Below are 21,613 nucleotides of genomic sequence, written 5' to 3' on the forward strand. Positions count from 1 at the left end.
AGCTGTGATCAAAGTCTTTTCTCGGTCTAAATTATGTCAGTAGCTGTCTTTCTCCTAGGTACCTAATTTGCCCCTGGACATAAGGGATACATTGATTAGATATTAGCCAATTAAGAAACTATTTAGAATTGGTTGGTTATTCTATACAGTCTTGCTGTCCAATCATGAGTGTTCAGTGATAGTTTAACTATACTTTAAATCCCTCCTACTATATATATATATATATATTTTTTTTTTTGGAAACTCAATTGTGGAACATTTCAGCATTAGCCTAAACAATGGTTTTGAATACATTAAGCCCCTGACAATTAGGGATCGGTTTGGGGCATTGAATAACGTGGAATGATGCAATTGAACCTGGCAGCTTCAACAGTCACTATACCCATGGGACCAGAAAGTTGTTCACACTTGGTTTCACCTCTCATCACATGCTGAGCATTAAAGCTTTACTGGTGGTCGCTGACATAGAAATGGGGTTTGTTATCAGTTAGGTTTCATAGTGTAAGTTTGAATGAAGCTGGAGAATTGATGAAACTTCACATGATTCCGTCCCTATCTAATGTTCACTCATATTTTCTGCTTAAATATTCTGTTTGCAAATTAGAAAAAAATAGAATTTAAAACACTTGAATCCTTACACTGGATTTACACCATTGCTATATTTTATAGAATATATAAAAGTGCAATAAAGCATTTTTATACCATCTGATGTTTAAGAAATAGGGTTTTTAATTTTTTTTACTCATTTGCATGAGTTACATTTAGTTAAAACTATGGAATACTGTGTGAATTTGCATGTCTCTCTTGCATGTTTGTTCAAGGATCTATACTAATCTTTTTACCACTTCATTTTTAGTGTGGAAGTGAGCATGAAAAAATAGTGTATATGCCCATGTGTGTGCACATTGGTATTGGGGCTTAAACTCTAGACCACTTGATCCTGCTTGGCTTTTTCCACTTAGGACTGGTGCTTTACCACTCGAGCCACCCATCTGTTTTTGGCCTTTTCCTGGTTAATTGAACGTGAGAGTCCTAGATTTGTCTGCCTGGGCTGCTTGCATCCTCCATAACCAGATCTCACCCTCTTGAACAGTTAGATTTTGTAGATGTAAATTAGCAGGGATAGGTGAGAAATACTCCCCCCCCGCCCCCCCCCCCCCAAAAAAAACCCATAGAAAACTGGGGTTTGAACTCAGGGCCTAGGCACTTTTGAGCTTTCTCAAGGCTAGTGCTCTACCACTTGAGCTACAGCCCCATTTCCAGCTTTTTCTGTGTGTGTGTGGTGCATGCTAAGCAAGCACTCTATCACTAGGCCACACTCCTGGCCTCAGAAATACATTTTAATCTTTGAAATATATCACTGTATAAGGAGAAAATTGTTAATAGCATTAATAAAGCCAGAAGTTGTGCTGTGGCTCCAGTGGTAGAGCAGTAGCCTTGAGAAAGCCCAAGGACAGTACCCAAGCTCTGAGCTCAAGCCCAGGACTGGCAAAACAAAAATCTTAAGATGAAAATGCTGTCATAAATGACCAGTTTCCAAATACTGTCTATTTGGGAGGGAAAAATCTGAGCACCTTTTTCTCTTTTGAAAACTGTTGTGTTTGTGTAAAAGAACATTGATTTCTGAACATCATTTTTGTTAGAATTCCAAAATGCCATTTGGAATAGCATTTTTGTTGGTGCCCCGGGCCCAAATCCCCATTGCTTTAAAGGATCCCACAACTTAGCAACAAAGAGTGAGTTAAGAGGGAGAGATGGAAAAAGATGAGTTTAAGACTCAAAAAAAAAAAAAAAATACTTGTGAAGTGCCAAGTGATTCAAGGGCACAGATAGAAGTCCATGTTAACCTAGAGAAACAAGGGTTACGAAGCAAAGGGCACTAAAAGCTTTTATATACAGGGATAAAGGGAAAATTAATATACACATATTTCCCAACAGCATACTTTGGACATGGCTTTTTTCTGTGTGTGTGGTAATGAGGAATTGAACCCGGGGCTCCCTGCATGCTGGGCAAGCACTCTACCACTTGGCCACACTCTCAGCCCTGCTGTTAACTTTTGCCAGCTATCTTTGAAAAAAGTGTGGTGCATCCCTGTGTCAGCTGGGCGGGGGCGGGGGGGCGGGGAGGGCGGGGGTGGTAAGAGAAGTGAGATCCAGGTTGGCTGGGCAAAATCAGCAAGGTCCTATCCAAAGCAAGCTGAGAGTGAGGGAGGGAGAGTGACAAGATTGATCAGAATAAATTATAATCTTGTGAAAAGATAAAGAACACCCCCTCCCCTGCATAACTACTGTAAACTAATAACAACCATAACCTCAAACAAACAAACCTACCAAGCTGAATGAAGTGTGCCACCAGTTTGGAAGCCCAGCTCCTTAGGAGGTAGAGGTAAGGAGGATCATGGTTTGAGGCTGGCCCAGGCAGGTCAGGCTGAAGTGCTCTTGGAAGGAATGGAGGAACTAACGTGGTGGAGCACCTGCCTAGCTTGTATGAGGTCCTGAGTTGAGTTCAGTCCCAGTATGGCCTCAAAAGGGGACATTTTTCCTGGTTTAGAATATGCTAGGGATGCTTATACCATTCCCTTTGTGACAACCACCATGCCGATCAATTATGCTGAACTCTTTTGTCATTTGGTCTTTAGTATATTGGGTCTAATGAATATAATAGGAATGCTAAAATAATTTGGAGACTAGATAAAAAAATAGTGCCATTATTTAATTAGAAGCTACTGTGAAACCCCTGGCTGAAGAAACCTTTCCTAGAAAAACTTATTTCTGGTTACGGTTGGCTCTGTTGATTTTTACTAAGAAACTAAAGCAGAGCAGGAGACTGATTGTTGGAATGGAAAGGGTGTTCCAGATGGTTATGAGTTGTGATTCAGCCGACCCATAGCACAGATGACTGCAGAGTCTGAAGGTGAAGGCTGTGTTCTTGCTGCATGGAGGTGTGGGGGCTTTGGCAGTGTCCTGGGCACTTTCCCCTACTCCTCTTGTCTCCTGCTGTTCATCACTACTTCATGCTGCCAACACACGGTCTCAAGATCCTGATTTTTCTTCTTCCTTTGGATTAACTTCCCACTTCTAATGTGTTATGTGCTTAGTTGATCTTTGTAGAATTGTGTCCCCAGTAAGGGAGTAAATTGGCCCTGGCTCTCCACAGCCGGTGTTATGCATCACAGACAATTGTACGCATGTGGGACTGGTAATACTTGTTCGTTTTCTATTCGTTGGTTTGTATTTTTTTCTCTTATTTTATGAGTAGCTTAAACTCCTTATGTTTCTCATACTATCAAATGAATAGTAAGTATGCAACATTATCTTTAGGTTGAATTATTGACTTTTATTGAGGGCTATTTTTTCAATAGGACATTATAGTACAAACTGATTTACGCATAGCATTTATAAGAAATATATAATTGGAATTTGTGAACTGTATACCCTCTGAAATAAATGGAGGACAGGATCCTCCATCATGGATACTATTTCTGTGAATTGTAAAAGTCCATTTTTTATGCTTAATAAATTGGCGAATGCCCAAAGTATGACGTCAGGATACAAGTCTCTCCAGAACTAGAGTGTAAGAGATTACTTGCTATAACAAGTATGTCATCATAGTCTCTTACATGCTCTAATACATGTCAAAAGTCTCATATCTTTTTGATCTCCAGCTTCTCAGTTTATGTTGTTAGAAGAATGCTTCAGTTCTTTGAAGTTACTTTCAAGAGTTTTCTGAAATAACTCTTCAATGATTTCATTTTGTCAAAGCTTAACTTTCATTCATGAAAAAGAGGAATAAAAGAGGAATAGTTTAAAATTGTGGTTCTGTTAAATCTGAAAATTATTTCAGGCCTTAATAGCCTTCTGTGAATAACAGTATTTTGTGTACAGAGATTTGCTTCCAAAATGTCACGTCTTAAGGTTACAATATTCTTGGAAAGTGGGAGAGTGTGCACATCAAAGAGGGCATTTGATTACACTGGATTATGCAACACTTTGGCCAGCCTCCCCACCCGGGTCTGTGCGAGGGTTCAGTTCCGCTTGTTTGGCACAGATCCCAGTGGAGGCCTTCAGAAATGTGGTTAGCAACATGAATGAATTACAAACTTTGGACTAGCTTGTCAGTTCGTAGAACTGGATTCCTGCCAAAAAGACAGTGCCTTATATGGGGCTAGGGCAGAGCTGTGATTCTTTGAGCCCTGCATTGTGTTGAACACGTACTTGTGATGCATGTTTGCTTTCTTTTAAAATAAAAACAAAACAGCAAAAGCGGCAGGCTTCCAAGGCTATCAAAATAGGAAGTAACAAGACAGTGTGCAGGTTTTACTAATGACAGAGTGAAGCAATGGAAAATATGGCTGGGTATAGTTAAAAGTAGGTATTGAACCTTATTTTGTGTGTGTGCTAGTTCTGGGGCTTGAACTCAGGGCCTGGGCACTGTCCTTGTACACTTTTTGCTCAAAGCTAGCATTCTGCCACTTGAGCCACAGCACCTCTCCAGCTTTTTCTGTGTGTGCACTTCGGGGTAATTGAACCCAGGGCTTCTTGCATGCTAGGCAAGCAAACTACCACTAGATCAGGCTCCAGGCCTGATACTGAACCTTTTGACCTATTTGTTCTGCTTGTGATATAAGGGACTGGAGCATTTATGAAAACATCTGTTGTCTACCTGCTCTTTTCTTCTAAGTAGTTATAAAACCAACTAAAAGTAAGTCCCATGTCCATGTGATTGCCAGACTGTGGGGCTTAGTGTTGAATGTGTCAGCCCATTAAAAAAAATTGTAGTTATGTAACTTTTCCGAAATTGACAAGTTGGAATGGTAAATGAATGAGTGAAATTTTTCAAAAAAGTTTCTGCTAATGTTCTGAGATTGCAGGGAGTAGCGTCATTAGGTCTATAGGAGGAAACACAGTATAGTTCATTTATCATTTTACTTCTTATTTAGGCAAATACCCTGTCTGGATCTTCTCTTAGTCAGGCACCGTCTCATATGTATGGCAATAGATTAAATCCAACTCCATCAATGGCAGCCCTCATAGCTCAGTCTGAAAACAACCAAACAGGTAAGTTTTAAAAGTTAAACTAAAATTCTTTTGCAGTGTCATTTCCCCCTCCCCTCCCCTCTTCTCTCTTCCCCTCCCCTCGCCTTTCTTCATGCTCATCCAGTGGCTTTATGACTTGAGTCACAGCTCTGTTTCTGGCTTCTTGCTGGTTAATTGGAGATTAGGGGTCTTACAGATTTTCCTGCCCAGGCTGGCTTCAGAGATTCTCAGGTCTCAGCCTTCTGAGTAGCTAGGATTATAGGCATGAGCCACTGGTGCTTGGTGTATATTTTCTTTTCTTTCTTTCTTTTTTTTTTTTTTTTTTGCCAGTCCTGGGCTTGAGCTCAGGGCCTGAGCACTGTCCTTGACTTTCTCAAGGCTAGAGCTCTACCACTTGAGCCTCAGCACCATTTCCGGCTTTTTTTTTTTTCTATGTATGTGGTACCGAGGGATTGAACCTGGGTCTTCGTGCATGCTAGGCAAGCACTCTACCACTAGGCCAAACTCCCGGCCCTATATTTTCTTTAAGATACGAAAGAAAAAAAGAGAGCGAACCTCTTATGTTTTCTTTGCCATTCCCGGGGCTTGAACTGATGGCCTCGGTGCTTCCTTGAGCTTTTGTGCTTAAGGCTAGCAGTGTTACCACTTGAGCCACAGTTCCCACTTCAAGCTTTCTGGTGGCTAATTGGAGATTTTTATTTTTAATGGTAGGAATCACAGTTGGGACTCAATAATCTATTATGCTGGAAAATAGTGATATGCACTTTTGTTGGCTCTTTTTCCCCCTTGTTTGACTTTCAAAAATGTAGATGTTTAAGAAGAGCCATCAGCAGGCAGGAATGCAACAATGACTCCTGTGACTTTTGTGATTGATGTGTTCACTCCTCAGTTCTGTGCAAGGAAAGCAACATAACACTGGGCCTTTATGTGAACAGACTAAACCTCTATTTGCATAATTCATGAAATTGCATTACACAAACTTGGTTTAAAAAAATCCTGTTAGAGAATTTCTCCAGTGTTTAGTAATCCTGTGAATTTTTACCAGTTGGCAGTTTGTACTTGTATTAATGAACCACTGGATTTGCTTTGTTTCATTCCATCCTTAAGGATTTGTTGACATGTCCAAGTAGTCATGCCTGTTTGGGGGAAGGGAATGGGTTTAGCAGTTCACCAAGAATGGATCAGTCATGGCTTCACCCTTCAAGGGTCAGAGGTTACCTGACTCAGAGTAAGGAGAGGACAACCTTGAAAGGGGCCAGATCGGGTGATTTTACAAGGGACTAGTAAGTAGAAGGAAAATGCACATTACTTTTTAAGAGGAGATCCTCTGTATTACCGCAAACATATTTAAAAGGATGAATTTTGTTGCCTTTAAATCATACTACTATATTTTTCACTTGCTTTGTCAATTTGGAAATTTAGTATTCCATATAATTTTATTCTTAGTTTGAGGATTCTTAGAACATGTTTTTATTCTCTTGGTGTAGGGGTCTATGTAAATGTATTTTATGATTTGTCTGGGATGCAAAGTGTTAAAAATACAAAGCATAAGGATTTGCTGTGATAAGCATACAGATTAGCTGTCCACAGCTGTGATTCATTACTTTCACCCTAGAAATTAAAAGTGGCTGAGGGGAGGGTGCTGCAGCTTCTAACCATGCTTCTGTGCTGTAAAGTGGAAAGGAATAAAAGAAAGAGCAGAGTGTACTTGCTGCCTTCTACACCACAGAAACACCTAGGGGACAGCGCTTGACACAACGCAGTTCAGCAGTGCTAAACTGGCAACATAGCATGTCTACTACTTTCATGGTAACTGGAAAGATCCTGGAAAAGTTTAAATGTGTGTTAAAGCAAAAAAAAAAATCAGCTTTTTAAAACCTTTTGTCTTCTGAGAGAGTCATTTTTATCAGCTCTGAAATATTTCCACGGCAGATCAAGATCTTGGAGACAATAGCCGAAACTTAGGCGGCCCAGGACCCTCCCCCCAGGGAAGTCTCTCACCGAGGTAAGTGATGTTTACTCTGCAAAGAACTGGCTGAGGGAAACACTGAGACTTGGAAACTTTTTTTATCGCCTATCTGGATAGTATACTTTGAGGCTCTATAAAAGCATTCTATAGATAAGTATGTCTAGACAGTCAAGAAAAATGATTCTTAATTAATTTGAATATTAACTTAAACACATTAGATTTCTCAGCTAAAAGGACTTCATTTTTTTTTTTAGTTTTCTAAATCACCTGTGAATTTAGCTGCTGGTATGATGAATGCACTGAGTTGGATGATTAGTTTTGTTCTTAAAATGAATCTTTAAAGAAGTCTTAAGAGGTACTTCTGGCGTGGGCACCAGTGTTGGTTGGTACAGGCAGTGCATTTGTGTTTAATTTAGTCTCTAGATGCTGTTTTGCATAAACGGAACTCTTTGGTAGTAGTTCCTAGTATCCTCTAGATTTTTAGTTTTTTTTTCTAGCAGAGTATGGAAAATACATTCCATGTTTTGGGAAATTAAGATAGAATATGACATCATTTTAGTGCCATTTATTACTAGGAGTTTATTAGTAAGTGTGAGGCTATGAAGTTTGTGTTGTTTTTATTCTAAATGGGGAGGTTGGTGTGACCACAGCATGTCAGTTTATAGGAAAGAATGGACTTCTGCCCCTAGTTCTCATTTTATAAGCTGACTTTATAGGCTAGCTGACAATGGAGAACAAGAGGAAATGTCTTTCACATATGGGAAAAATTCTGTGAGCCACAAGACCTTGTGGTGAGGGTTTGTGTTACTCAACTAGTGGCAGTGTGCCTGTTAGTGAACATTTCCTTTGCCATTGTAAACATTTTCATTTCAATAGCCTCTAACTTTTCTTTTTCTAATGATAGATTTAGTATTGCCTTTTTCCTATATGTTCTGGGTGAACTATATTTTCTGCTTAGACTCCAAAGAAAGTTAAATACCTTTTTTTTTTTGTAGACTAAGAATCTGAAATAGGCATTAACAATATTATCTTACTCGTCTATGCTTTTACGTTATGAGTGCTTCTGTAATTTGTTGAAAGAAGAAAGTTGGTGATGTTTAGCTTGTAGGTTTAGTGAAGGACGCATTTCTTTGTCCCCAGGTTTTTTTTTGAGGGGGGGAGGGCACAGTCAGTTGTGGGGCTTGAACTGTGGGCCTGGGCACTGTCCCTGAGCTCTTCAAGGCTACCGCTCTACCAGTTGAGCCACAGCTCCAGTTCCTAGTGTTTTTGCTCTTCTGGAAGTTAATGTGTTGTTCTAGATTATTTTTAGTGTATATTTCCAACTTTATATTATCCTTCAAAAATCAGCTTGAGCTGGCTACCAGTGGTCCACACCTATAATTTGGTTATTGAAGACACGAAGACCTCAAGGATCACGGTGTGAAGCCAGCGGGGCCGAATTTACCTCCAGCTTACCTTACCTTATCTCCTGCTAACCAACAAAACGCCAGACTAGATTTGTGGTTCCAGTGTCAGAGCGTCAGCCATTAGTGTGAAAGCTCAAACCTCAGTACTAGCACGAGATTCCACAGTAGAGAGGGGAAGGGTCATGAGAGGTGTGCTGTGGATAGGTGCACTTCATCACTCACTGCTTAGGGAGAGAAAAGGTGCAGGCACCAGCCCATGCACATGCAAGTCAGCCACAGACAAAAGGGCAACAGTTATTTGGGAAAAATGTGTTGGTAGAGGGGCAGCTGACTGTATGGTCAGCATGATGGTTGCATATGAAGCAGAAAGTCTTATCACTAAGGTGGTGGTACAACGGCATGAACAACTAGGCTATGTCTAGAAGATCCGGGCTCCAGTGCATGTCTGTTACGTACCAGCCTGTCTTTGGACCATGTCCTTGAGGCCCTGTGAGTGTGAAGTTATTGTGAGTTGTGAAGATCCTGGGAGATCATTAGGAAGGAACACTGTGGAAATTCTTAGGTTCTTTATTGATCTCTTATGGTAGAATAGAAGATAGGAACCAAGAAAGGTCCCCTTTACTATCTCTCCCTTCTTTTATTCCCCCTAGGACTTGAATTCAGGGCCTGGGCACTGTCTCTGAGGTGGTTTCCCCCACCTCCTCCACCCCCCAAATTTAGTTTGAGCCGTAGCTCACCATACAGCTTTTTGGTGGCTGATTGGAGATGAGTGTTACAGTCTTTCCTGCCTTAGCTGGATTTGAATCAGGATCCTCAGATCTCAGCCTCCCGAGTAGCTAGGTGTGAGCCACTGGTTCTTGGCTCTGCTTCTTTTGTTGTATTATAAATAAAACCGTACCAACTTCTTTTATAGCCCATTTCAGTGATTATTGGTGGTATATTTGTGATTTTTCTAGTGGATTTTGATTATGTATTGTGGCTTATTTTACATTCAATGAAGTCCACTCCATTTTTGGGTAAAGTATCTTTAAAACCCTGGAACCTGAATTGATGGTATAAATAGCCTGGTATTTTAAACTTGTACAAGACAAAGGGGTCAGCATTAGTAAGAAACAAAGTCATGCTCCTGCTGTTTAACTTGAGAAATAATGTTTTCAACAGGTCCCCTGTGAGCAACTTACAGCTCCGCTATGATCAGCCAGGCAACAACAATTTGGAGAATCTGCCACCGGTCGCATCAAGTATAGAGCAGCTTTTGGAGCGGCAGTGGAGTGAAGGACAGCAGTTTTTATTAGAACAGGGCACTCCTAGCGACAGTAAGTGTTCATTTTTCTTGTGCCTGAAAGAGACGCAAACAGGTGTCACTTTTTATTCATAATATCCACAGTAATATGACACTGTGATACCCTTCTTATGTAAAACCATGAGAAAAATCACACGGTCATTTCCTGTCTTTAACTGTTAATGACAGTATGTTGGGGAAGTTTTCTTGCAGTTCTCAAGTCTCATTGGTAGACCTTGGCAGTAAGAGCCTATTATCATATGGTTGTGAGGAGGGGGAAAATGACATGAGAAATGGAAATGATGGGAAGTACATTTCCACTGTTCATAATGATCCTTTGGAGCTGTGTCTCCTCATTGTACTATAGTTTGTGTCAAGACATCACCTCTGTTTTAAAGCTTAAAGAAAGGGTAATCATATCAGGAGAACTTTTTAAAAAGGATTCTTAGGAGTCAAATGTGGCCAGGTACCCTTTTATTATCCTTAAGATTTTAATGATTAGTGCCATGAGTAGAAAATGCCCCCCCCTCCAAAAAAAATGACTTAAAATGTATAGGAGTTTGATGAAGTGTAATAGTGTTAACCACTACTTTTGGGTGAAAATGGATTTCCATCATTTGGGGATAGAATCTTGAGCTACTTTTTTAAAATTAAAACTAAGCATTTTAATTCTTAGTTGAACTAAGGATCATATATTGTATTTTTACTAATGGGCTTCCAACAAAAAACGGGAGGGAATTCATGTGGGGAAAATCGTTTAAATGTTAGAGCTGTGGTACAAGTTTAGCTTAGTCTTATTGCATTCATTACCGCGGCCTAAGGGCAGTACTCTGCATTATCAGTTGGGAAGTCCAAGTCGGAAAGAAATTAACACAGTATCTGAAGTGACAGGCTGGACAGAAAGTCAGCCAGTTTACAGGTGGCTCCCTTTTCTGGAAAGGGAGAGGCTACGGGGTGCACACACAGCGCTCCCTGCTGGCAGACCTGTGGAGTAACATGCAGTGCAGCTGGAATCCGAGGCATGTGAAATTCATTCATTCACTCACTCACTGTGCTGAGGATCAAGCATAGGACCTTGTGCTTGCTAGATGTGTGTTCTGTCAGTGAGTACACTGCCCGTCCTGGAGTGCTTAGTGTACAGCGTGTAACACATGCTTCTCATTGTGGTAAAGAATATTAGTGTGATTCTCTACTATTTTAACAATGACTTCAAATAAAGCCATAGACATTTGAAATTTACTTAGGTTTACATTTTGAGGACAAATACAAATTATCTGAACGTGATGTTCCTTGTATTCCTTTGGGGAAAGGGCTATGTGAAAATAAGTTTCCAGATAATACTTCTAGGAACATTGATGTAGATATAAAGATAAGGTTTATGTCTATATATAAATTAGAAATAAACCACAATCTGATATTTTATAGAATTTCTATAATTTTGTTATAAAATATTTTTAAGTTTTTTGATATTCATAAAATATTTAATCCTAGGCAGAGACTTGTTTTTACTGAAAATTATCTACTGTCTGCTAGTTTTAGGAATGCTGAAGTCCTTACACCAACTTCAAGTTGAAAATCGAAGATTAGAGGAACAAATTAAAAACTTGACTGCTAAAAAGGAACGTCTACAATTACTGAATGCACAGCTTTCAGTGCCTTTCCCAACAATAACAGCAAATCCTAGTCCATCTCATCACCTACATGCATTTTCAGCACAGACTGGTAAGCATAAAAATAGTTAGTTGGGCCGAGACTTTGGCCTAGTGGTAGAGTGCTTGCCTAGAATACACAAAGACCCAGGTTTGATTCCTTGGTACCACATACATAGAAAAAAGCCAGAAGTGGTGCTGAGGCTCAAGGGGTAGAGCTTTGGCCTTGAGAAGTCCAAGGACAGTGCTCAGGCCCTGAGCTCAAGCCCAGGACTGAACCCCCCCCCCCAAAAAAAAAAAAAAGAATTATTTGTAACTAAATCTCTTTAAGTGTCATGTGTGTCCTGAGTAATAATCAGTCACTAGTTCCATAAAGATGTAGAAAGGGAATGCCAGGCCATTTTTGATGAGCATAAGGATCCTGTTAAGTGATTTATTTATTTGCTGTCTCTTTAAAAATAGTTGAATGTTGAAATTATTTAAATGTATAATTATCTCTTGATTTAAAGGTGTACATTAACACAGTAGTGTTGTGTCTGGGCCCCCTTCCATCCTCCCCTTAAATTAGTTTTAGATATGACTTTTTTTGTTTGTTTCTTTCTTATGGGTCTTGAACTCGGGTTTTCTGGTGGATAATTGGAGATTACTAGATGCATCTCACATACTTTCCTGCCCAGGCAGGCTTTGAGCCTGATCCTCAGATCTCAGCCTCCTGAGTAACTAGATTTGCAGGCTGCACGTGGCAAGACTAATTTCTTTATATCCAAGTGTTATTGGTATGGACTTCAGTCTAAGTTTGTGTTTGGTTTTGTGGGTGTTTTTATTTTTCCCACATTGTGAATTTTTCTTTTATTATTCTAGCTCCTATTAGTGACTCCTTGAACAGCAGTAAGAGCCCACATATTGGAAATAGCTATTTGCCTGACAATTCTCTTCCTGTATTAAATCAGGTAATTTTTGTATGGTCATGTTCATTTGTGTGTTTTGCGAACAGTAATGTGTGACATTAAACCATTTTGGTAGTTACTGGTGACATTTCTGTTTTTTCTTACATTAGGACCTTACATCCAGTGGCCAGAGTACTAGCAGTTCTTCAGCTCTTTCTACTCCACCGCCTGCTGGGCAGAGTCCAGCTCAGCAAGGCTCAGGAGTTGCTGGCATTCAGCAGGTCAATGGTGTGACTGTAGGGGCGCTAGCTGGTGGAATGCAGACTGTAACATCCACCATTCCTGCCGTGTCTGCAGTGGGTGGAATAATTGGAGCTTTGCCAGGTAACCAACTGGCAATTAACGGCATTGTAGGAGCTTTAAATGGGGTTATTCAGACCCCTGTCACAATATCCCAGAACCCTGCCCCCCTCACCCACACGACTGTACCACCTAATGCAACACATCCAATGCCAGCTACACTGACTAACAGGTAAGACATTTAAATATAATTTGAGTTTTAAATGCAGCTTACTATCAGTATTGTTTATGCTTTGAATTGGAATTTGTAACATGTTTCTCATAGGTGTAGTCTAAGATAAAAATGTACCAAAACTTCAAAATTATATATATATATATGTACATATATGTATACATATATACACTCTTAAGAGTAATTATTTTTGAAAGTTATGTAATTCAAATCGAAAAATCACTCTTGGTAATCAGGTATTAAAGTATTCTGTCCTGAAAATGTCAGTCTTGATCTGTATTGTATACTTTTAAAGGCTATTTAAGTTTCCTTGCATCTTTACATTTGTGTACAGTAAGTTCTAATGAAAGGTAATGCTACCTTGGTGATTACATATGTTGCTTCTTAAGATTCATGGGTAATTTTGTTAACTTTTAAAATCAGTATAACTTCTGGGAAGAGACTCCCTGGCTTCATTATATTGGAGTTTGGTTTTGAATATTTAGAAGGGGGGGATAGTCATGTTGTACACATCATCCCATATTGTACCTTTTTTTTTTTTGTGGAGGGGGGGTGGATCATGGGGCTTGAACTCTGGGCCTGGGCACTGTCCCTGAGCTCTTCAGCTCAATGCTACCACCCTACCCTTGAGCCAAGCCCCACTTCCCCTTTTCTAGAGACAGAGGTAAGAGTCGCTGATCCTTTGTGCCTGGGCTGGATTTGAACCTTGATCCTCAGATCTCAGCCTCCTGAGTAGTTAGGATTATAGGCGTGAGCCACCACCATGGCCCATGTTGTACTTTTAGAGTTAATTTTAAATGGATTTGCAGTGGCCTTAAGCCTGTACGCCTAGGTACTTGGCAAATAGAAATTGGGGAAATTATGGATTGGGGGCCAGCTCAGACAAAACATTTGTGAGGCAATGTCTCAGTCAATTGCTAGGCGTGGTTTGGGTCTTTTTTCCTTCCCTTACTCCTTTACCTCTCAGTGCTGAAGATTAGTCCCTGGTCTTGGCTCATACTAGCAGTTGTTCCTCTTAATATTTGTAATTAGCTCAGGCTGTTATCCTTTAATCAAATGTTTTATAAAAACATGTAAATTTCTGTTCCCTAAAATAAGCTTGTGCCTATTTGGTATAGAAGAACAAAACACATTTTCTTTTTTCTTATGCCTGTCCTTGGGCTTGAGCTCAGGGCCTGGGTGCTATCCCTGAGCTTTTTTGCTCTATGTTAGCTCTCTACCACTTGAACCGCAGCTGCACTTCCGGCTTTTTGGTGGCAAAACACTTTGACAACATGAATTTCTGCTACCCTCATGTATAGAGAAGGAAAATTGTACATAGTTATTTAAAGAATGTGTTATGGTTAAAATTTATTAAATATTAAATTTAAAAAATGTCTGGTATTTTATGTTTCTTTAGAAGATATCCAAAGAAAATAGAGAAAGTAAGAGAAAGTAAGAATTTTAATCCTTTTCCAGTGCCCCAGGACTAGGATTACTTTCTGACCAGCAAAGGCAAATGCTTATTCATCAGCAGCAATTTCAGCAGTTGTTAAGTTCTCAACAACTCACACCAGTAAGTTACTCCTTTTGATTATATTTGATCTGTATTAGGAGCACGTGTTCTAGGCTTTAGTAGATGGGTATGTTCTTTTGTGAAATAACATTATGGAATTCACAATCCCAAAAGTTTAATTGTCATTTTGCAAAGTTGGAAGACCTAGAAATGATAATACATTCACTTGTTAATTTACTGATATTACAATATGTATCCTGGCACTGTTGTTGGCTCTAGTGACTGGAGACATAAATGTGTATTTTTTTTTTTAAATCAAGCTTCATTCTCATAGGGAGATAGTGTTATATGCTGAGAAGCAAAATTGAGATAGGAGGATGGAGAATAGAGAGGAGTCTGTCTTTCTGTGTTGTAAGTCTTTGTACCTACACTGGTCTGATGGAACTGTGAGGACCTCACATTTGCTAGGCAAGCACTCTACCACTGAGGTACCAGTAAGGACCCTTGTAAGCTGGGCCAGCCTCTTTGGAGGGCGACATTTGAGTGTGGACCTGAGCAGAAGTTGAAGGAATGTATCTATGCAGCAATGGGGAGGTGGAGATCAGCAGTTGTAAAAGCGGGGCAGGGAAGCAGATCACAGCAGAGGAGGACAGGTAGGGAGCACCTCTATCTGCTAGAGGTGTTACCTCCTCGTGTGGCTGTGGCAGGAAGTTTTTTGCCCAAGTCCTGGGGCTTGAACTTAGGGCCTGGGCACTATCTTTGGGTACTTTTTGCTTAAGGCTAGCACTGCCACGTGAGCCTCCGTACCACTTCTGGTTTTCTGTGTATGTGGTAAGGAGGAATCAAACCCAGTGCTTTGGACATGCTAGGCAAGCACTCTACCACTAAGCCAAACTCCCGGCCTGGTTTTGAAATTTTTAAGTTTACAGCAGCGTATGCCAAAGCCCCACACACTTACTGTTCATCTAGTCCCAATTTTCACAGTTGAAGGACATGTGAGATCCTGGTTGGCTGCTGTATGGAAGGGGTTTTGTATTGAGAGAGGCAGTAGACTTGTAACTGGAGATGTTGATGCCTGCATGGTGAAAATCTGGAATTGTATATTTTGATAAGAACCAACTTAAGACTTGTCAGAATCTTGAGTAATTCATGTTGGACATTTGGAAGAAAAGTGTGGGTGAGAGCAAACAGTAATTTCACAAAGGGAATCCTTATAATTGAATCCACAGGTAGGAAATCTATTTTGGAGGAAAAAATTGCAACAGGTTTTTGTCATCCTTTAATACTACATAGTCGTACAGCATTTTTACATTGTATTAGCTGTTATAAAGGCAAGAACATATATGGGATTCGTGTGTCTTTTATGGCGATGCCTCTTTGGAGACATTTTGGAGTCGTGTTATGTGGGTGTCCTGGCTCTGCCTTCTGAGTCCTGGGGTTACAGCTGTGTGCCGCCATGCCTAGCCCTGTGGTGTTATTTCATACAAGGGCTTAGGAATTGAAAGGCAGGGCTGGAACCACTGTCCCGTGGAAACCAACTTTGAGCTTTGTTTTGAGAGGTATGTGAAAGGTTGAGCAGGCACATGTATATATAAAGGATGTACAGATACAAATATGGGGTCATTGAAATGTGATCTGCTAGAGGATGGCAGTGAACCCTGAACAAGAATAAACCAATGAAGGATACAGAGAAAGGGCAGCTAGGAGAATGGTGACTTAGGGGCCCGAAGAAATAGTTCCAGAAAAGGCACAGGAGATTTGAGCATTAGATTTAGTTGCCTGGAAGTTTGTGATAAAAATTTCTCCCCACCCCACACACTGTATCCGCTTACGCTTCCATCAGTAATTTCCTCTGGGGCGTCAGGATCTAAAAAAACGAGCATGCCATCCAAGCCCCTGGCAAATGAAGTTACACTGCACATACATCCCAGGCCTATCCTACCAATGCGTGAAGCAGAATAGGATCTCCCAGATAACTAGTCACAGAAACTTCTGCCCAACAGTAAGAGCTCATTTCTGGCATTAGAAGGGAGCAGGAAAGTCCTGAACTTGGCCTGATCAAGGTCACCCATTGATGGCATCACAATGCACCTTCTCACATCCTGCATGTTTCTGAAGCCTCCAAAAATATTAAACAAACACCTCATGTGGTTGAGAATAGGAAGGAAAGCAAATGAGAGTGTATACATCGTAGGACATTTTATTGTAAAAATGATGCTATAAAGGGATAGTTAACCCGGAAATTTCCTGGTATGAGAAGGGGTAGAGTCCTGTGAGCAACAGCACTGTTGGGAGCCAAGAGTGGGCGGAGAAACTTTCCATTCACTCACTAGAGGTGTGGCTCCAGGGGAGTCCACGTGAAAGGCTGAGAGCAGACTGGGCATGGGGGACTTTTTTGCCCCATCCCAAGCTTCTCAGCTTACTGTCTCCACAGTTCTCACTCGAGCACTCTTGCCCCACGAGGAGGGTCTCCTCTTCCCCCTCGTACTTTGCAAGTGCCCTTAACGATCAGTGCCTGTCTTGGGATGGGTTTTTAGTTCACCCACAGCCTCTGGATCAGGCTGTTTACCTGGTATCTTTCCGGCATCCCTCAGTGATGCTCTTTGTGTATTCTCCGTAGCTGCAGTTCCCTAAACCTACCTTTTACTGTCTCCTTACGAGGAACACCCCAAGTACTTGTAATCTACAACTTAAAAATACAGGTTCTGTACTCTTCTCCACCCTCCTTGCTGGTCCCTCCATCTTACTTGGCTCCTTTTGTTAAGTTGGTCAAGACCCTTGATAACTTCCTTCTGGTCATGTGATTTACCCCTTTCAGAAGTCTCTGACAGCCCCCAACACTCACCATGGTTTCTCTACTCTTGGCAAGAATCACATTGTAAATTTCTTTTCTCTTCCCCAAGCACCCACAACTCCCAAGCAGCTCAAAGTTCTTTGCCTGCTCATCATGGACAGCCTCACTTGAATACAGGCCTTGGCCTTGTTTTGAAAACACTGTTCGCCTGTCACCTATTCTTGCCAGTTTTACATTATTAGCGCAGTGTTTTTCTAGATGAGATGGGTGTGTGTGCTGGGGTTTGTCAGAACTTGCTAGGCAGGTGTTCTGTTCCCACAAAGTTCTTGTTTGAATTCCTGGTCTGAATGCTCAAGTAAGGAAATGTAAAATTCAGGCATTCTTGAGTGCTTTATCCTGAGGCTGGAACTCACTATCTCCCATGTTTTTGCCAAAGGAACAGCACCAAGCCTTTCTGTATCAGCTGATGCAGCAGCGCCACCCACCCGAGCTCCAGCAGCTGCAGCTCCCAGGCCCAGCACAGATCCCCATCAACAACCTTCTCACAGGCACCCCCGCCCCGCCGCTTCACACAGCTCCCACCAACCCCTTCCTCACCATCCACGGCGACAGTGCAAGTCAGAAAGTCACAGTAAGTGGGTGTTCTTGCTTACAGCCAATGAAAGAACTGTATGGGTGGGTTAGTCTGAGTTGATCATTTTTCTAGCCTTTAACTTACCCAAATCAGTTGTTAGATACTGTAAGCACAAAGGACCCATACTAATTTACATATCCCTTAAGTATAGCAATTTGAATTTGCAAGTAGGGATTTGAAGGTCTTTAAAATTCAGCAGTTTACAAGATGGAAATATGTAGTAATTATTAACTTGTATAGGACAGCCCAATCAGAATGGTTGGTGGTTTTTATAGCAAGTTTACTTAATTTGCTTGTAGAACCATATGATTTATATTTATATAATTTATGTAATATAATTTGCATTATTTTACTCAAATGCCTTTTATGATTGAACTACATTTGTGCTATAAGAATTCTAGGTCAGCCACCCAAGTACTTTTATTAGGTTTTTGGTTGTCCAAATCCTCAGTTTAAGCCTCAGGACAGATAATGTCCTTGAGCTTATAAGATTTTTTTGCTCAAGGCTAATGTTCTAGCTGTGGCTTGAGCCACAGCTCCATTTCTGGTTTTGATGCATAGATGGGGATAAGAGTAATGGCTGGTTTTCCTGCCTGTACAGTGACCCTCAGATCTCAGTCCCCTGACTAGCTAGGATTACAGGTATAAGCCACAGCTGCCTGACTTGCTCCAGTGCATTTTGTTTTGACAATTTCTTGGGTGGGCAGGTAACAAGGTTTGTGATGTATTCACAGTGTTATTCTGTACAAATATAGGAAGTTTTAGACTTTTTCTATGCTTGATGATCAGTGGTAAATTATTACCTACTAAATTTCTCTGAACTATACAATGAGGCATATTTTTAATAGTCCTGCTCATCTTTCGACTGAAGTTCTATGTAATTTGGGCTACATAATCAGAATTTCTCAGTTATCTAAGTCTATCAGAAACAAAAGAATACTATTTAGCTTATAGAAGAGTAGGGGTAAGAAGTAGAGCTGCCATCTTATCTGCAGGAGCATACGGGATTTCATTCTTTAATAGTAATCTCACTTTTCATAGAGGAGTAAATCGAGAGTTAGAGGTTAAAGCTCAAAGGACAAACAGTAGATGTGTGGTCTGAGCTGTGTCTTTCTAATTCCATAAAAACTCAGTCTGCAATACCCTATTAATGCTTCTGTGGAAAAGTGGATTTGGGAGGATATGGTTACAGGATGCATGTAATATATCCTGTAGATGGGTGCTCTGCCTTTATTTTTACTGCTGAATTTAGTTTTAAGTAGTTCTTACTAATGTCTTCATTAGGCTGAAAAGTAGCCAATTTACACAAAATCAAAGGCCTAACACTTACCACATTCCATCCAATTTCAGTTTTTCAGTTTAACAGCATATTAAAAATGTTAGCCAAGATTGATTTAGCTAATGCATCTGATTCTTTGTTATAACTGCAGAGACTCAGTGATAAAACTGGACCGGTAGCGCAAGAGAAAAGTTGACACTTGAGAAGCACCTAACCGTTTCCTATCCTGCTGTGCTGCTGCCACGCTCCTGTTCAGCTTTGAAGAGGCAACAAGAAACCGCACAACAAAGGGTGGTCAGAAGGACATTCTGTAAGGCTTTGATTTTCTTGTTGCTTTGTTGCACTGAAGTGGAATTCCCACTCCCCACCCAAAGTATTTGAACTTCGAAAGAAAACTTACTATCTTTTGTCAGTGAAGTAATTCACATGTAAAGAGCTTATCAACCCAAGAAAACTTTTAATATGGCTGGTGCAAAACCGAAGACTTTCATTTATGAACTGTTTGGTTTATCTTGTTTGGGAGACAATATGCTTGCTCTTATGAGTCAGAAGTTTTAAGGAACTGTCTTAATTCTCCTGGAGTTTTACTCATTAAATAACTACAGTTATATAGGTCATCCAACTGGTACTTTTTTCCTTTGTAAAGATATCTGGCCAGTTTTGATAATCAAGATTGGAGGGAAATGTTTGCTTCTGCTAAAAGGTAATTTTCTTTCTAAATGCCTTTTAAGTGTTAAGATCTACTTATATTTAAAGAAACAGTGAGTTCGCAGGCTGCTCAGGTGACCAGATCAATTCAACGCGAAAGATTTCTTTGAGAGGCTGCTCTGGAAACCATTGGTAGGGTCTGGCCTTATCAAGTGCCTGTCAGGACCTCCCTGGGTTACAGCGGCTCTAGACAGCAGAGGTCCAGCTAGTCAGTCCTTGTAAAGTGGCAGGAATGGCTGCCAGCAGCAGCTTTCCCGTGCTTCTGCCTTCCTTGAACACTTTCTGTGCCACTGTAGATAGCTCAGGCGAACTCTTACCTGGGTATTTGTCCACTAATGAATCACAAGAAAATGAGTTGATCTGGTAAGTATACGTGTTCTGTTTAAACAACTTCTCATCCTTGACCATGTCAATAAAAACCCGGCCATGACAGTGCCATTGTCTAGGGTGAAACCAAACTTCACTCTAGCCCTTCCACTTTGTAGCCATGCTCTTGATGTGACAGGACAGCAGAACAACAAAATATTGAGGCTGTAATCTGTTCTTAAATGTGTGAGTTATTAGTGGAAAAGACCCAGCTGTAATTAGACCTCCACTGTGTACTTAGCTGGAAGAACACGTTAATTCTGCAATATGTCTCTTGGTTAAACATTGCACAGTTCTTACCTCATTTCTGTAAATAATGTTTTGTGAATCTGTTTTGTATTGTGAAAAAATTCATAAGATAACAAAATACAAATGATATTTTGATTTGTAATATTTCTAATTGGTAGATTTAATTGAGAAAAGTAAAATTAATTTATTTTTATATGTTCAGGGGAATTTTAAAGAAAAGTGAAATCTTTTGTAGATAAGTAAAAAAAAAAAATCAGTGGCTTATTTTACTTATTTAACCCACTGGTGTTATTCTGTAACAATTTGTATAAATGGTAAATTTTGAATGTGTTGTTATTTTACCTAGATGTAAAATTTCACATGTATTAAAATGTACAAAGTTTTTGTTAATAAAAATATAATAATGTTCATAACTCTGTGTCCACTCTCTCGTTTGGAGAGGAGAATGAATAGTCCTGTAGTGCTCGCATCTGCCTATGTTTGGAGCCTCCATCTCAGGAACAGACTACACTGCAGAGCAAGCCAACCGTGCCTGTAATCCCAACCTAAAATCACAATGAGTGGCTTAAAGCCAGTCCAGGCAAAGGAGCTATTGAGACTCGCAGCTATTCATGTGGCCATAGGCAGGAGGATTGAAGCCTGAGGCTGGCTGTAGGGTATACATCTACCAAAAATAAAAATGGCTGGGTGGGCTGGGAGTTAGGCCTAGTAGTAGAGTGCTTGCCTAGCATGCACAAAGGCCTGGGTTCGATTCCTTGGTACCATATACTTAGAAAAAGCCATAAGTGGCGCTGAGGTTCAAGTGGTAGAGCTCTAGCCTTGAGAAAGTCCAAGACAGTGCTCAGGCCCTGAGCTTAAGCCCAGGACTGGCAAAAAAAAAAAAAAAAAAAAATGGCTGGGTGAGGAGGCAGCAGCCTGGATTCAGACTCCAAAAAGAAAACTTTAACTCTGTCATTAGTTTCCTCATCTATTTGTTTACAACAAAGGAAATAACATTATAACATTCCTGTTTCCATACCAATCACATATACAACACTGCAAGCAGGGAAACCTGCTAGGCTGGCTTGCTGTGGATACATCAAATGTGCAGGATTTCCTGAAGCAGCCGCTTCCCTTGTGAGGATACACGGTGCCTTTAGCAGTCTCATTCCATCCCTCAGTCCTGGACCGCTTTCACCCTAGGTCATCATAGCACCTCCAGGCCACATGAACACTGGCAGGGCTTAGCATTCATGAGAAGAATGGGGCGGGGACTGTGCTTGCCTAGCATGTGTGCCACATAGAAAAAGTTGGAAGTGATGTTGTGACTAAAGTGGTAGAGTGCTA

The 21,613-nt window shown here is 40.6% G+C and overlaps 1 protein-coding gene across 10 annotated transcripts in view; it reads left to right on the forward strand.

The window, feature by feature from the left end:
* Mllt10 (MLLT10 histone lysine methyltransferase DOT1L cofactor) overlaps nt 1-21,278 on the forward strand; it is a 121,473-nt gene extending 100,195 nt beyond the window's left edge. For 8 of the 10 annotated variants that reach the window (XM_090319002.1, XM_090319000.1, XM_090319003.1 and 5 more), the window contains 9 exons: nt 4,941-5,058; nt 6,970-7,042; nt 9,574-9,728; nt 11,228-11,416; nt 12,205-12,293; nt 12,401-12,762; nt 14,221-14,317; nt 17,488-17,682; nt 19,116-21,278. In XM_090319002.1, coding sequence (XP_090175128.1) covers nt 4,941-5,058; nt 6,970-7,042; nt 9,574-9,728; nt 11,228-11,416; nt 12,205-12,293; nt 12,401-12,762; nt 14,221-14,317; nt 17,488-17,682; nt 19,116-19,160 — 1,323 coding nt within the window. In that variant the 3' untranslated portion in view covers nt 19,161-21,278. The remainder of the gene's footprint in view (nt 1-4,940; nt 5,059-6,969; nt 7,043-9,573; nt 9,729-11,227; nt 11,417-12,204; nt 12,294-12,400; nt 12,763-14,220; nt 14,318-17,487; nt 17,683-19,115) is intronic. The other 2 variants (XM_090319008.1, XM_090319007.1) reach the window with 2 other exon arrangements.
* Nucleotides 21,279-21,613: the final 335 nt, after the last annotated feature.

Source organism: Megascapheus bottae, chromosome 26, assembly GCF_031878675.1.
Source record: "Megascapheus bottae isolate mThoBot1 chromosome 26, mThoBot2.hap1, whole genome shotgun sequence".
NCBI lineage: Eukaryota > Metazoa > Chordata > Mammalia > Rodentia > Geomyidae > Megascapheus > Megascapheus bottae.